Source organism: Taurulus bubalis, assembly GCF_910589615.1.
Source record: "Taurulus bubalis genome assembly, chromosome: 15".
In the NCBI taxonomy this organism is placed as follows: domain Eukaryota; kingdom Metazoa; phylum Chordata; class Actinopteri; order Perciformes; family Cottidae; genus Taurulus; species Taurulus bubalis.
In genome coordinates this window covers 3,119,786-3,137,289 of record NC_136603.1, presented here as the reverse complement: position 1 = coordinate 3,137,289, position 17,504 = coordinate 3,119,786, and the positions used below count along the sequence as shown (strand labels likewise).

The following is a 17,504-nucleotide window of genomic DNA, read 5'->3' as shown; positions in this document are numbered from 1 at the left end:
GGGTAAAACACATCATGGTTGGTCTTAAAACATCGAGGTAAACCAAGTAAAACACCGTAACGTGAGACCAAAAACACGTGACTTCAAAATAACAATAACGCTGGTCTCCTGTTTGAAAGTCCTGTGTTTGTTTCACCCATCCATCCCAAGTTTGATTGACAGACGGTTCATCCAATCACCTGCTAAATATTTTTCCAAGCTGTTTTCAAACGACGGCTTGGTTACCACAAGACAATTAAACCGGCCCCCAGAACACAACATTGATATTTCTCGTGTCCGTTACTGCAGGTTTAACTGTACACCTTTGGGGCACTTCGGCGTTATAAACCTCCACCGGTACGGAATCTAACAACCGTGTCTCCCTGCAGCCGTCACCTGTCCCGCCACCATGGAGTACGGCACCTGCGTGTCGTCCTGCCAGCGGCGTTGCTCCGCCCTCTCCGTCCCGCAGCACTGCGGGGAGGAGTGCGAGGAGGGCTGCGTCTGCCCGCCGGAGTCCTTCTACAACCATCGGACTCACACCTGTGTGCACAGGTGAGGTGGAGGGAGGGAGGGGGCGCTGGGGAGTAGAAGAGATGCAATGCTTTGTATATTTCTATAACATAAAACATTATTTTTTACTGTGTTTTGAGTGTTAACGTAGGGTCCCAGCTCCAGCTCCTCCTGCTCTTGTGGACGGCTGTACAGCCTGTTAAACACAAATCCTCTCAAAGTGATATTTGTATCCTCTCTAAAGTTTTGGGTCAGCCTCTAAGTGTAAGCCCTGAGCCCGTCCTGCAGACGTCTCAGAGCCAGAGGGCCTCGCTAATTGTGCTCCTTCTCTCTTTTTTCAGCCTGCTCTGAAGACATGCAGCTTAATTCCTCTTAAATGTCCCAGTTTTCTTTTTTTTTTTACATCCTAGTGCGGCGCGGTGCCTTACTTACTACGCGATAGAGTTACGGTGGAGGAATTCACCGTGAAACCCCCCTTTCATTCCGCGCTCGGGGCCGGGGACGACACAGATATCTGATAACCAGTGAGAACGCAGCACAGAGGCCGATGTGTGGCGCTGGCCTGCTGGTTGGAAAGGCCTCCGCTTAACGCCGTTTACCACCATGCAGAGCCACGGACGTTTCCTGATGTTTCTATATACAAATGATCTCAACCTTTTATTTTATTTTTTTAAAGGTTTGCTGTGGACTTGACACTTTTGAGCACTGATTTCACCTCCGAAAGCCTTCTTATCCGCCCGCTATCTGCTTACTAATGCTCTGTTTAAGGAAACACAAAGCCCTCTTTAACGCAAGTCTTTACACAACCTTTCTCCCTGGAGCCAGTGTAGCATTACAGCACGGTGGAATTAGCCAGCTAGCTATCTAGCCAGCTAGCAAGTTAGCTATGGCGCTTGTTACTTCAACCATGTTTTAGTGCTACTCTGGTGACAGAAAAATGATTCAAACAAGGTCGTCGCTCATCTGGAGATCGCGATGTGCTTGAGAGGGCGTGGCCGAAGCAGTAAGTCGTCACTCATTAACTCTACGCTTCTTTACGTTGAGTCCGCGGCTCTTTTTTTTGTTGTCACTGCCTAAACTTCCCTCTCCGTGAGTCCCCTACTTCTGGTTTACATCAAATAATTGAATAACTGCTGGTGCGTTTCCTCCACAGGAGCGAGTGTCCCTGCAGTTTCCTCGGAGCTGATTACGAACCGGGAGATGTGATCATGACGTCAGCAGGTGTTCAGTAAGCTCCTCCCCTCCGTCTCTGTCTCCCTGCATCTGTTGAGATGATCCGTCCTTGTGGATGCGGAGCTGCAACGAGGCCGTCACACACACCGAGGGCTCGATGAATAAACCACACGGAAATGCGGAATACTTGGCTGCGAATCTTTTTTTGCAACAAAAGTATTCTTAACGGCAGTAATGCGAAATTTCGACAGCTGCAACACTTTTTAAATAAAAGGTTGTATATACATGCAAATAAAAGGACCCCGGTGTGTAGCGGCCTTAAAGCTTAAAGTCGGGGTCAAATACAATGTGAAATTTCTTAAAATGTTTACTCTGAACAAATGTTGCTCTTATCTTGGAGCCTCAACATCGACGAGTTAGACGAGTATGAACAATATACAATACTGATATACTGACACAGAGAAAAAAACATGTGCAAAAAGATGACTTTTTTATTATTATTATGGAAAGCTGTAAGAATAAAACAAGAATTGGATCAGTCCATAAAATCAATTTTTTAATCAATTTTTAACGTGTTTATTATATGTTTTAGCCTCCTGTGTTGTTTTTGTATGAACCTTCATCGTGCATCGTCATCATCGTCGCCCTGTCCTCTCTGTGTTCCCTCACAGACTTTGTCTGAACGGTAAACTGACGTCCCAAACAATAGACAGCGGTGAGTCACTTTAATCATCTGATCTAATAACTGTAAATCATAGCTTGCTTTGGTACATGAAAAAAAATAAAATGTCACAGATGTGCGCAGATGTGCCTTAATGCAAATTGTTGGAGACTTCACCTGAATGTTCTCTGTTCTAAACCCTCTCTAACTTTGTTCTGCTTCACTTCATCAAAGTCAACCTTTGCAGAGAGAATGTTCACATATTGTGTTATGATTTGGGTTAGAGAATGTTCACATATTGTGTTATGATTTGGGTTAGAGAATGTTCACATATTGAGTATGATTTGGGTTAGAGAATGTTCACATATTGAGTATGATTTGGGTTAAAGAATGTTCACATATTGTGTAATGATTTGGGTTAGAGAATGTTCACATATTGTGTAATGATTTGGGTTAGAGAATGTTCACATATTGTGTAATGATTTGGGTTAGAGAATGTTCACATAGTGTGTATGATTTGGGTTAAAGAATGTTCACATATTGTGTAATGATTTGGGTTAGAGAATGTTCACATATTGAGCTATGATTTGGGTTAGAGAATGTTCACATATTGTGTATGATTTGGGTTAGTGAATGTTCACATATTGTGTTATGATTTGGGTTAGAGAATGTTCACATATTGAGCTATGATTTGGGTTAGAGAATGTTCACATATTGTGTATGATTTGGGTTAGAGAATTGAAATTGTTTTTTATTTATCGCCTCTGCTCTCTAAATTTTCTTCACACTGAACTTGGAAAAAAGTTAAAATGTTTAATGCAAATGGCACAATCTCTTAAAAAATAAACATGAAGTTACAATATGTTTTTTAAATTTCAATTGAAACATTTGAAAAGATTGTGCTTTTGTATTCATGGATGCTTTTCTTAATTGTGACAATCCAAGTGAATTATCTGTGCGTTTCTACTTCCTGAAATCTGATGGTGAAAAATAAAACTGGAGCTTCTTATGAACTGGTCTTACTCTCCTGTGATTCTTCTCCTCCTACAGACATGTTGTGTCCAGCTGGTCAGCTCTACCAGAACTGCTCAGAGGGGGAGGATGGCTACCTGTCGGGGAGGGGCGTGGCCTGCGAGCACACCTGCGAATCCTTCCTGCTCAACCTCACCTGCTCGTCACATGAGCCCTGTGTGGCCGGATGTACCTGCCCTCCTGGGTGAGTGATGGTTTTATTATTTTATTTAAATTTTTATCGTATTATTTTATTATACTTTTATTATTATAATTTAATCCTTTTATTATTCATAATTGTATTATTTTAATTTTATTTAAATGTATTTAAATGTATTTTGTATTATATTATTATTTAATATTTAATATGTATTTTATGTATTACAATTTTTAATTTTGAGCGGTTTACTTATTTAATAATTTGTTTTATCATTGGATTATTATTTGAAGTCATTCATTGTTGAAAGTATTAAAACAAAAAGTATTTCAAAAGTATTAAAAAGTATTAAAAAGTAGTAAAACACTTAAATAAATGAAATAGAATGATAGGTTGAGTTTTGATGACTCAACCCAATCCTCAATGCCTTGTGAGGCAGTGGAATGAGTTGTTGTGGTAGTGTGGATCATTTTTGAGGAGTCTTTGATACTCGGTAGGAGACAAAAGTCCTCCCAGCCGATGAGGTGGACAGACATCGTGGAGTAGATTACAGTCATCTGATCTCTGTAATCCCTTTTGGCTGTCGCCCCTGAAAGGAGGGTTAAGCGGTTTCACTCTGTGACATCAACCAAGAGTCATCCTCATCACAATATGCTCAGCCACCCCGCTGGTGCATATGTGCATCAGAGCTTATGACGCTTTTGCACGGATTACATATCTGATGGGATCCGGCAACAGAGGCTCTATGTCCTGCAACACAGAGGACAGAAGGAGAAGCAAACCACAAATAATACACGTCGTTAAAGTGTAATAAATAATGGAGAACGCAAAGTTTTAAAGCTATCAATCTAAAAATGGCGGCCGGTACAGCGACAGCCAAAACATTTCTATTAAGATAAAACTTGTTGCAGCTTCAGAAATTATTAAAAGTCAAACACATTCATATAGCAGTCTATGCTTCATGTGTTAAAGCTGCATTCACTCTCCTGACCACCAGGGGGCGACTCCTCTGGTTGTATAGAAGTCTATGCTTCATGTGTTAAAGCTGCATTCACTCTCCTGACCACCAGGGGGCGACTCCTCTGGTTGTATAGAAGTATATGCTTCATGTGTTGAAGCTGCATTCTCTCTCCTGACCACCAGGGGGTGACTCCTCTGGTTGTATAGAAGTCTATGCTTCATGTGTTAAAGCTGCATTCTCTCTCCTGACCACCAGGGGGTGACTCCTCTGGTTGTGTAGAAGTCTATGCTTCATGTGTTAAAGCTGCATTCTCTCTCCTGACCACCAGGGGGCGACTCCTCTGGTTGTATAGAAGTCTATGCTTCATGTGTTAAAGCTGCATTCTCTCTACTGACCACCAGGGGGCGACTCCTCTGGTTGTATAGAATTCTATGCTTCATGTGTTAAAGCTGCATTCTCTCTCCTGACCACCAGGGGGCGACTCGTCTGGTTGTATAGAAGTCTAAGCTTCATGTGTTAAAGCTGCATTCTCTCTCCTGACCACCAGGGGGCGACTCCTCTGGTTGTATAGAAGTCTATACTTCATATGTTTAAACAACAACGTGGCGACGGCCACAATCCAAGATTAGTTATTAATACTTACTATTTCTGTTCACATTTTTTTAATACAAGTAATGTAACACCATTAGTGGTCAATATGAATCCAATATCGACCACTTTTTTAAAAACAGGAAAACTTTGAGAAACAAAGTGTTTTTATAAGGAAACATTGAGTTTTCTTATTCAATTATTCATGATATGATATGTACTCAGTGGGGCATTTCTCAGTTCACAGCAGTTCACAGCAATATTTTGTTGTTAAATATCTTTTAAATATATGTATTGCTTTTTAACCTTAAAGTGAACCACTTCTCTCATATTAAAGAAACACATGAAAGCTTATTGAATTAGATCAGATTGAACCGTTTAGCCAGTAGGTCAAGGATGAGTTTCATTATATTCGTACTACCACAATAAAATAAAACACACCTTATAACACCAAACAACAACATAATAAAAGTATTCTTTTAATTTCAGCCCGTTGAGCAACATACAAAACGCTGATCTATAACTTTAAGAGTTAACACACTGAACACTGGAGGTTATTTTCAGTCGATTTTCTCGATTTGACATAATTTTCTTAGATTCACCTTTTAAAGTATGAAGTTAAATAATCATTTTATAAAGTCCAATATATGGATAGTTAGTTACTTTACTAATCACACAAGGGGAAATGTATTCGCTATAGCAGCATTTATACTAAGCAATACAATAAAATAAAAAATATATAACAAAATATAATAATTCACAATATATAACAAACATAGAATAGAACATTAAGAGAAATGCACAATATATACCCAACTAATAATAACACTATTAAATTAACTAACAAACAGTGCAAAGAAAAAATAAATATGAAAAATACACATTTCCACTATTCGCTATTGCAGCATTTATACATACAGATAAGCAATTAAATTAAATAAAAAATATATAAAAAATTAAATAATTCACAATATATAAAGAGAATAGAATAATAAGAGAAATATATACACAAATAATAATAATATTAGATTAACTAGCAAACAGTGCAAATAATAAATAAATAAAACCCCAGCTGTATACATGTCAAACAGAGGAAAGGTGAATGTGATTCATTTGTTCCTGCTCGACCTTCACGGAACGAGTGTTTAGCGTCTGGAACCCGATAGTCGGTGAGCTCATTCTGGGTGAACGTGGGCACAAAGAGGCCTCATTCAGCTCCCTGACGGCGGACGTATTAACGAGTGTAGCGACAGGTCGACGGTTCAGGCGCCAGTCGGATATTTAGAACTTGTTTCCACGGCGTTTCTGGCTCGAATCGGCAGCGTCGTGGGTGACGCTGAAGGGAGTTGATGCTTGTACCTTCACCTTGGAGCAGGAAGTGGTGTTAAAATAGCCGTTACAATCTGTGACCGTTTATTCCAGCAGAACAAAAAGATAAAGACAGATGTTTCTGCATCAAAAACATCGCTGCGTTTTCTTTTTACGTGAACGTTTAAATATGAACAACTCGAAAGTCGCACCGATGTCACACTCTGCCCTGGCAGCCAATCAAGTCAAGCGAGAGGCGGGGCTTTACTGCTTCACCTCTGACTTCCTGGATGTAGATGTGAGAGGAGAGGCAGCCGTAAAGGTTGATATATCAGCTGATGGAGTATTTAAATTCTTGTGTTTTCCCTCTGTCGTATCAATATACTTCACTAGATGATTATCATGAAAAAACAGGGGGAGAAAAAAACAAAAACTGCAAGGTATTCATCTGCAGCGGGACTTAAAAACCTCTAATGGGAAATAATTAGCCGCGGTGCAGACAGAAGAACTCATTGTGTTTCCATCCACAATGGCACACTTTGTTTATGATCAAAACGTAGACCATTCATCCATTCATTCATTCATCCATTCATTCATTCCTCGTTCTGTGACGATTAGTCCCGCTGAACTCGTATGAACCTTCAGGTGCAGCACCGGACCACCAGCAGACCACCGCCTGGTTTTGTTTGCAGCACGACTGTAGAGAAGCTCTTCTTTGCAGCGATGACGACGTAGCAAACGAATGGGAGGCGAGAGGAAGGTCACATGACTCATCTGTGACCCGGGTTGACTTTTGAAACATCAACCGTTGACTGTTAAGAACATTTTGGGGGATTTCCAGGTTGATATATTAGGTGTATTTAATTATATATTATGCCATCATTTCACTGCTACTATTTAAAAAGGAAATGCGGGAGGAACTTTCAGGCAAACCTAAACTGAGAAACCTGAAGGTCACCGGTGGTGGTCAGGAGAGAGAATGCAGCTTTAATACATGACGCATGTACTTCTATACAACCAGAGGAGTCTCCCCCTGGTGGTTAGAAGAGAGAATACAGCTTTAATACATGACGCATATACTTCTATACAACCAGAGGAGTCGCCCCCTGGTGGTCAGGAGAGAGAATGCAGCTTTAACACATAAAGCATAGACTTCTATACAACCTGATGAGTCGCCCCTGGTGGTCAGGAGAGAGAATGCAGCTTTAACACATGAAGCATAGACTTCTATACCACCAGAGGAGTTGCCCCTGGTGGTCAGGAGAGAGAATGCATGTTTTTAAGACACTTTGCCGACGGGCTTCACTACATTACTACACAAGATGATGAGGTGCGAGTTGGTAGTTTTGAAAAATAAAAACAAAGACAAAGACAGGCAAACACTGAAGGTTATTGAAAGTGTGTGACAGCTCATGCTTTAGTTATCTGGTTTATTTAAACCTGTGATGCTCAGGGATGCATCACTCGCCGTCTTCCACCACCGCTGTTTAACATCGTCCGATGGAACAACAATCGCAAACGAGGGCTTGAGTGTTCATGAGGATGTATTCATAATGTGCACGTAGGTTCGGGGAGAATGAACGATTGTAGAATCTTTGATCGGAGTCATCGATACGGCGGCTTGGCGGTCGCACAAAGGAAGCTGTTAACGCGGTTCTATCTGGGGTGTAACTCTACTCAGATGAACCTGAGGACCGCTCAGCATGTCGCTTCATTGTCCGCGGCCCTCGCCAGTGGCTGTAGCTCAACCCTGGATATTACAAGATACTTATCGGCCTCGCCCAGCGGAGTGGAGAGCAAATGAAGGCGTCCCGGACAAAGAGGGTTTCTCTCTCTCTATCTCTGAGAATCCTAATTGTCTGGTTTTCTCATGTAGCTAACGAGTGTTACCGCTTTTCATCCGCGGGTCGCCAGAGGCCTTGAAACTCTCCCCGTCTCGTTTGCTGGCATCGCGCCGCCCTGGAAGCCGGCCGGCGTTGGCTCTGCCTCTGAGGGCGGCCCCTCATCACGGAGCCCAGGAGCCCCGAGCGGTGCTTGTGTTGTATAGAAACTGATTTACGAGGCTTCTTTATTGGCCCCTCCATTGGCTCCTTCATTGGCTCCATTGGCTCCATTGACGACTTCAGTCAACGCATTCGTACTCCGAGTGGCTTCGCCTCCGCTGGTCGTCTTTGATTCAGTTTGTCTGAACTACAAGACGTCCTTGTACCGGACAATGTTTTGGATTATCGGGTTCACACAACGGGAGATCGTCCGTGTGGGACGCGCTCTCATCTCTGACTGAGTTTGAGCACCAACATCATGATGTAAACACAGACTCCAGCTCCTCTCGTCTTCTCTAATGAGTTTCTGCACAAAAGCACCACGTTAGATATGATGTATACCAGAAGTGGGCTAATAAGTTATTGGAATCACGTCATTCAGCATTAAAAAAAAGCATAAAAAGCGCCTTCTCGAGAACAGGAATCTGACCGGAAGGACAGATTCACTGACTACGAGGGGGCCGACCTACGAGCTAGCTAGAAGTCACTAATTCCTAATTGTAATTAATTAGTTTGTGTAACGGCTCACAGCAGAACTTTGAACTGAATGACACTTAAACGACTTTTTTATGGCTGATGTTAAAAAGCATTCTGTCTATAATTATACAGAGGTATAATCAGATTATAAAACTGTATGTTTGTTTAAAGTGTATTATAAGCTAACTTTAGCAGCCTCTTGCTCGTGGACGATTGAAACATCTTGACCTCCGGTGAGATTAAAGCTCCACAAGAAAACGAGCCCAGATCAAATGAACCTCCGACCGCGATGTCCCGTCACACGGAGCCAAGAGGTTTTTATCTTTGAACAAGTTTGTGTTTGCCTGCAGCTTGCTGAAGCACGGAGACGAGTGCTTTGAACCGGCTTCCTGTCCCTGCCTGTGGAAAGGAAAGGAGTATTACCCCGGGGACCGAGTCTCCTCACCCTGCCACCAGTGGTACGTCCATGCATTCATTATTAATACTCAAAACACATACGTTGTATTTCTGACGCTCTGGGTCGCTCAAGTAGGATTTCAAAGTGTGGAAGTGAATCCACGCATTTTTGTGAACATCTTTCTGCCTTTTGGGGCCACTAGGAGGGGCCACGTTTAGCCCCGCCTCCCAGCCTCGTTCTCGTTCCGGAGGAAGGAAAATAACTCTGGAACCTACTGATTCTAAATAAACGGCTAATCGAGGGTCCAAACTGGGAAGTTGATCCGCTGAATTAAAGACGTCTCTTTCCCAATTTACGTCTATGGGAAAAAGTCATTTTGGGCCCAACGCGTTCAGATCGGTTGGTGATCTGATCGCTTGTAGATAACACTTAAAAATCTGATTTGAGAAACTAATTGGATTGGCCTGACAAATTAGTTTCATCCCCACCAATCATTCGCCAACAATATCTGTCAGAAGTGTGTGAAAAGGGGGGGGGGGGGAGAGGGTCTTGGGGGGTCCGAGAACCCACAAAGGGCCCATTCAAGTCCAGAAAGCCTCAATAGCAAACTTTGGGTTGGGGTCTGAAAACATAAGACAATTATTTGTTACTAAAGCGTCTTCTAAAAGCCTTCTGATGCCCCCTCCACACTGGGTATTTTACACACTGTCAATCAAGTAAAAGGTCCATAATCAAGACAAATCTCCAACAGCGATGCTAATTTTTTCAAAGTCAGATTTCTTCTGAAAGCGTGGAGTCCTGAGATTGAGGCTGAGATTGTTGCCGAAAGCGGCCACCTGATATCCATAATTCTCTGCCATCAGGGGACAGAAACACAGTGGGCCCTTGTACGACTCTTTGCTTCAGACTGTTCATCGCTGGTTGAAAGGAGAACTCTCTCCCAGTGATCCCAGTCATTCTCCCGTCCCTCCATCTCGTCTTCGAGACGTAGATTGACAGACTAATGGCGACGATTCGGCCTTTTGTCGACGATCCGCCGGCTTTCCTTCACCAAAGAGGGGCCCATTAGACGTGGACAAGCGGGAACAAGTTGCTGCTGAGTCTCTGACGCTTTGCTGTCTTCGTAGCGTTTGCCAGCACGGGACGTTCCAGTGCTCGTTCCGGCCGTGTCCGGCCATGTGCACGGCCTACGGAGACCGGCACTACCGGACGTTCGACGGGCTGCTGTTCGACTACGTTGGTGCATGCAAAGTCTACTTGGTGAAGGTACTGAGGGGGTTGATCAGAGAGCCAACACGGCCCTTCAGGGTTTTTGTCTTTGGGGGCCGACGTTTTCCAGTCGGTAAAGTTAATCTAGGGTCTCTTGACTTGAAAAAAAGATATTAAGTGCCTTTAAGTAAGTACAACAAATATAATCCCATTTCCCCGTGTATTTATTTCCAGTATTGTGAATTATTTGTGTCCAATTTAGTAATTAAGCTGGTGAAAAACAAGTTTAAACAGATTTTTTCTACATTACCGACAGGCATTTTACTGGCAGCAGCAAAAATAAGATTTTGCGGATTTATAATATTAATAATAATAACGGCTTTATTTATACAGAAAACATTTTAAAAATAGTGTTTACAAAGTTCTTTGAAAGACAAAGCAAAACAAAAACAAAACAGTAATAAAACCAATAAATACAATAAGAACAAATCAATAAATAATAAGTGATTTAAAAGAGATTACTGATTTTAAATGTAGAGTTGTTTTTTTAATTTATATATTTTTTATCAAGCATCACTGTTTTTGTTTTTTTATTGACTTTATTGATGTACAATATGATGTACAGGGATCAGCGAACAAGTATTTTCCGTTTTGTGTGTGTTGATCTGTTTACAATAGTAATGAAGAAAGTGACAGGAAAGTAGAGCTAATAGACGACTTAAAGTACAAAATGAGAGGATATACAAATAATAATAAAAGTAAAAAATTGAAAATAAGTAAAAATAATGAATCAAAACACAGCCACACACACACACACACACACACACACACACACACACACACACACACACACACACACACACACACATGGCCTTTACGTTCGTTCACAGAGTATCACGTTGAAGTAAAATTGGGTTCCTGCAGTGAAAAAATCCTCAAAAAGCAGCAATAAATGTATAAAATACTAAATAAAAATAGGGCATGAACACAAATAGTTTGCACGTATTATAGTAGGTTGAATGTGACGCGCCTCCTCGCCTCCACAGAGCAGCGGCGGTGCGATGCTCAGCGTCACGGCCGAGAACGTGGACTGTTTCGACAGCGGCGTGATCTGCAGGAAGTCTCTGCTGATCAACATCGGCAGATCCTTCATCGCGTTCGACGAAGACTCTGGGGAGCCGGTGAGAGGCGCTTTCTATTCATACTTTTCATCTATATATGTATATATATATATATACATATATATATGTGATGCAGGTTGTCTTGAATTCCATACAGTGAAGGTTTTGTCGCTTCTTTTTGTCGGCTGCTCGTCTTCAAGTCGCCTCGGGGTTCTCGTCTCTTGCAGAATCCGTCGAGCGTGATCGACCGGAAGCAGAGGATGTTCATCTGGCCGGCCGGGTTCTTCACCGTGGTCCATTTCCCCGACGACGACGTCACCGTCCTCTGGGACCGCAAGACCACCGTCCACGTCCAGGTCGGACCCCGCTGGCAGGTAGGACGCCGGTTCAGACTCTGGAGGGACTGAAGTCAAAAGTCTTTCATTCTCAAACTCTTCCAGGGTTCTTACGGTCATGGAAAACCTGGAAAAGTCATGGAAATCTTAAAATGGTTATTTCCAGGCCTGGAAAAGTCCTTTTTCAGGATTTCACAAAATGTTTGGTCATGGAAATGTGGTTTAAAGTCATGGAAAAGTCATGGACATCCAGAAATCCAGAAACTCGCCTGCTTTGGGAGCTTTCCACCGGATCGCATGGTCATCTTCAGCCGGCGGAGCGCTCTAGTTATCGTAGAGCTTTTTACTACTTCCTGTTCACGGCGGTTAAAAAGTTGGACTCGACAGTCAATTCTTTATTTTATCTGAGGGGCTTTTAACTGGTCCTGAACCAGTCCCAGTTTAGACCTCCGTCAGTAAACCATCAGAGGGAAGTAAAGCGGGACCTTTCTTCATTTCCAGAATCAGACGATGTTGAGGTTATTAACTGTTGGAGTGGTGTGTTCAGGGGCAGCTCAGCGGGTTGTGCGGAAACTTCGACTCGAAGACGGTGAACGAGATGCGGACGCCGGACAACATCGACTCCCCGACGCCGCAGGAGTTTGGGAACAGCTGGACGGCAGCAGAGGTGAGCCTTTCCTTGACTTCTGCTTCCTCCAACACTTCTTTGAGGAATGATGGGATGTGATGTTAATACTTACTGTGAAAATCACCTTTTGCTTTTGTCCCATCACCTCCACAAACATTCTCATCAGCTAAACTTATTATAAAACTAAACTAATTAAATATTGTAGTTTTTACTCCACTTTTTCACTTTTATATTTTTCATATACCTTTTCTGTCCAGATCTCCAAATTTGGTTTTTGACTTTTACTAGTAGAGCAGTATTTTACTAATACTACACTTTAATAATACTAGTGTTAGTACTTTTAGTCCGTAAAAAAACAGATCGGAATACTTCTTCCACCGCTGCTTTTCATGCTTTACTACTTAACCTCTAGCAAGTTATAATCAACCCCATCTGTGTGTGTGTATGTGTATGTGTGTGTGTGTGTGTGTGTGTGTGTGTGTGTGTGTGTGTGTTCAGTGTGTGAACAGCCCAGACATCAGACACCCCTGCAGCCTCAGTCCGCTCAGAGAGCCGTTTGCAAAGCGTCAGTGTGGCGTCCTGCTCAGCGAGGTCTTCCAGGCCTGCCACCCGGTGGTGAGTACCAGTACTACAGCGGATACTTCTTAAACCTGCGTGTTTTTACAGTTAAAATATCGGACTTCAAACCAAACAAATATCACGCTTGATGGATGTAAAAATGAATAGAAAACTAAATGTATATTTGTTCAGTATAAAAAAAAGAAATATATATATTTTTTAATTATCTTTATTTAAAAGGGACCATGTACAGTTCAAACATAAATGTCAACATTTGATGTACAGTACCAGATTAAAGCTTCAGATAATTTGCATCTGTTTCCCTTGGCAGGTAAAAAACAAACAACACAATATCAATATTGTGTTGTACAATATCAAACAGTACAGGATGGAAGACACAACACAACATTATACACAAGAAGAACACACAATACAAATCTCTGTGTATATATATATATATATATATATATATATATATATATATATATATATATATATATATATATATATAATATTATTATTATAATTTTTTTTTTCATAAAATTATTATAATGTTTTGACTACTTTTATTCTTGATAAATGTCAGACTATTTATAAAATATTATATTTAATAAAATAGAAATATATATATTATATCTTTTTGATGAATATTTCTTTAGTTATCTATTTATTTGAAATAATCTGTATCTTTTGTAATTTATTTTATTTTTGATAAACACCTCACTAAATAATAATTCATGAAAATATCTCTATATATAAATAATATATTTATTATTAATAAACATAAAGAATATATTTTTGTAAATATTAATTTAGCTATCTCTTTATTAGATGTAATAGTCAGGAGTTAATCAGGATAAAATTAGTTCACAAATGTAGTTATTATATCTATTGAAGAGATAACTAACTAATCTAATAAAGAGATAACTGAATCATGCGCGTGTGTTTGTGCTCAGGTGGACGTCACCTGGTTCTACATGAACTGCCTCGCCGACACGTGCGCCTGCAGCCGCGGCGGCGACTGCGAGTGCTTCTGCAGCAGCGTGGCGGCGTACGGCCAGCGCTGCTGCCACCAGGGCGTCGCCCTGGACTGGCGCTCGCCGTCTCTGTGCCGTGAGTCACAGTTTCACTTTAGCCTCTGGGCGCTGAGGTCCATTTCTCCATTTTACATAATTTCCTAAATTCAGCTTTTAAGGCACTTGCATGTGAGATACATACCCATGTGTTACATCAACAACATTGCAGAACAATCTCAGCTCTATATAATGAGGCACCATTGTCATAAGGCACAGTGTAAAGAGATAATATGGCCCTAAAGCTGAAAAATGTAATCTCGATTTTTGAAGTTCTTCATATCTCTTGTGAAAACATAACTTTACTCATGTGGACGAACTCTTTTGGTTGGTGATGGAAATTAGTTTACCAAAGGTTTTAGGTTCACAAAAGCAGTGGAGTATATGAATAAAATGGTAGATACATGTAAATAAATGTCTAAAACCAGATTTTGTTTTATCGCTTTTTGAGTAGAAATGTGGTCTGTTTCAAGTGATCATTAATAATAAACGTTATTCTAATAATATTCATTACTTAAACAGCGCTTCATAAAACACTACAAATACTGTAATCATATTGTATTAGTATATAGTATGCAGATTGTGAAGCACTTTTAAACATCTATAACTATTATTATTATTGTTGTTATTAACTGTCTCTGTGCTTCTCTCTGCAGCGTATGATTGTGAATTCTACAACAAAGGTACGCTCAACACTCTCTCACACACACACACACACACACACACACACACACACACACACACACACACACACACACACACAGTAATACACAGAAATGGGTCATGATTTATTTTGAGTTTTCACAGACATTCAGACTTTCATGGCTCAAAATATATTTTTTTTTTCATTCAAATCACAAGTCAGACAATCAAGCGGTTGTTGTTTAATGTTGGTTGATGCTGTTAAAATAGATCTGACTGACTTGATCGTGGACATTTGTCTTTAGCTTCTCCCAAAGTACAGCAAAGGTATGCAATCCTCAAAACACAGCACGCCATTCACATATTTATATTTATATATTTAATAGTGCAAATGATTGTTTCCACCTCCATTAGCCCAAACTGGAGGGAGGGGATGTTCTGTGGTCGCAAAGTTTCAGGATTACCGAGATTTAAACAGTTATTCTGCTGTTTTTAAGAGGCAGTAGCTCAGTCTTATTTAAGCTCCAGTGAAGATATCATAACGTCACCTTCATAAAATAATGGCCCAAGTCATTTTTTCAGGTTTTTCAGAAAACACAAAAAACTTTACCAAATGTAATCGGGGTGCACAAGCTGCCTCTACCACATGTTATGTTATGATTACTAATATTATGTTCCAGTGAGATTTTCATTGACAAAAATGCGAACTAAATTGCTAGCTTAAATGCTAGCTTCAAAATGCCATATTAAAAAGCTTGTAAAATTGCCTAAGCCACACTGTCTTTTGACTTAGGCAAAATAAAATGTCCTAAGTCACACTCTTGACAGAGGCCATTATTTTAGGAAGTTGACGATATGAAAATAGACCTGAGGAATCCAACCTCTCCAAGGCTAAAGTTTGGCAAAGGTACGTTGGTACGGCGAGTCCCACGAGTCTCCTCGCCGTCATCAGCTTCCATCACAAGGTTCTACTTCCTGTTACACAATGTATTTCATTTAAAGTTACGACAGGGAACTTTCGTTTTGTGTTGATTCTGGCGACCCCTGTGGACAAAAGTGGTAGTGCTTCCGAGCGCCAGAGTCCCTTTAGAACACCTTTGATTTAGAAACCCTCGCACAAAGATCCCCTCTCCAGACTTCACCTCCGTACTGCTGGAAAATACACCCCCAAAAGAAATCCCAAACTGAGCCAAAAGGTTAGCCTTTACGCTGCGATGTGAAGCCAGTGGGACGAGACCTGCTCTAACGCTGCCTCCCGTCTGCAGTTCTGGGTAAAGGTCCCTTCAGGCTGATCACCTTCAGGGATCGAACGACGCTGTTGGCGGCCAGCGGCTCCAGCGGCTCCGTGTTCCTGCAGCGCGGAAACTTCAGCGCCGCCACGGCCGCCGCCGCCGGAGTCCTGCTGCAGTTCATGATGACGCCGGGCCTCAGCAGAGCCCGGCCGCACGGTGAGTCGCTTCTGCTCAGACGCCATCTTTGTTTACGCGGCAGGGTTCTGTTGAACCGACCCTAAGGTTCTTTATCTTCATTTCTTCTGCGCTGCACTTTTTCCTTTCCTCCGAGGAAAGATGATGTCAAAACCTTCTGAGGTGAATGTGTGAATTGTGATATTGTGCTTAACAAATATAATTTAATTCAATTTAACGCTCTTCCTCCTCGTTCTTCAGTCTTCGCCTTCAGTTTCACAACTTTATCTGATATTGTGAAAATAATATTTAAAATAAATTCCACATTTCCGAACTCGACAGTTTGTATGAAGTCAAAAAGTTCAGCAACACGCGTGAACTCCTGCTTACAAGTATACAGTCTTTTAAAAATAAACTTCCGTTTTCACAGGAAACTACTTTATCAAATACTTTGTTTGGATTCAGGAAAAGATCGTAAATACTTATTTAGGTTGAAGAAAAGATCGTAAAATACTTTAATAGGTTCAAGTAAAGATTGTAAAATACTATCAAATACTTTGTGTGGATTCAGGAAAAGATCGTAAATACTTTATTCGGTTTAAGGAAAGATCGTAAAATACTTTGTTTGGTTCAGGAAAAGATCGTAAAATACTTTGTTAGGTTCAAGAAAAGATCGTAAAATACTTTGCTAGGTTCAAGAAAAGATCGTAAAATACTTTGTTGTGTTTAAGAAAAGATCGTAAAATACTTGATTAGGTTTAAGAAAAGATCGTAAAATACTTTGTTAGGTTCAAGAAAAGATCGTAAAATACTTTGTTAGGTTCAAGAAAAGATCGTAAAATTCTTTGTTAGGTTCAAGAAAAGATCGTAAAATACTTGATTAGGTTTAAGAAAAGATCGTAAAATACTTTGTTTGGTTCAAGAAAAGATCAGAAAAAACTTTGTTAGGTTTAAGAAAAGATCGTAAAATACTTTGTTAGGTTTAAGAAAAGATCGTAAAATACTTTATTAGGTTTAAGAAAAGGTCGTAAAATACTTTGTTATGTTTAAGAAAAGATCGTAAAATACTTTGTTAGGTTCAGGTAAAAATTGTAAAATACTTTGTTTGGTTCAGGAAAAGATCGTAAAATACTTTGTTTGGTTTAAGAAAAGATCGTAAAAAACTTTGTTAGGTTTAAGAAAAGATCGTAAAATACTTTATTAGGTTTTAGAAAACATTTTGAAATACTTAGTTAGGTTTAGACACTGATCGTCGTTTGGGTTAA

At 40.6% G+C, this 17,504-nt stretch overlaps 1 protein-coding gene across 1 annotated transcript in view; it reads left to right on the top strand.

Annotated features, from left to right (window-relative positions):
- The window catches only part of otog (otogelin), a gene marked incomplete at both ends in the record, with an annotated part of 64,935 nt that overhangs the window by 22,850 nt on the left and 24,581 nt on the right, over positions 1–17,504 (top strand). Inside the window, 13 exons of the mRNA XM_079230509.1 lie at positions 369–534; positions 1,646–1,720; positions 2,337–2,380; positions 3,377–3,542; positions 9,221–9,328; positions 10,395–10,533; positions 11,523–11,657; positions 11,825–11,971; positions 12,480–12,599; positions 13,059–13,175; positions 14,075–14,231; positions 14,848–14,874; positions 16,099–16,281. Coding sequence (XP_079086635.1) covers positions 369–534; positions 1,646–1,720; positions 2,337–2,380; positions 3,377–3,542; positions 9,221–9,328; positions 10,395–10,533; positions 11,523–11,657; positions 11,825–11,971; positions 12,480–12,599; positions 13,059–13,175; positions 14,075–14,231; positions 14,848–14,874; positions 16,099–16,281 — 1,584 coding nt within the window. The remainder of the gene's footprint in view (positions 1–368; positions 535–1,645; positions 1,721–2,336; positions 2,381–3,376; positions 3,543–9,220; positions 9,329–10,394; positions 10,534–11,522; positions 11,658–11,824; positions 11,972–12,479; positions 12,600–13,058; positions 13,176–14,074; positions 14,232–14,847; positions 14,875–16,098; positions 16,282–17,504) is intronic.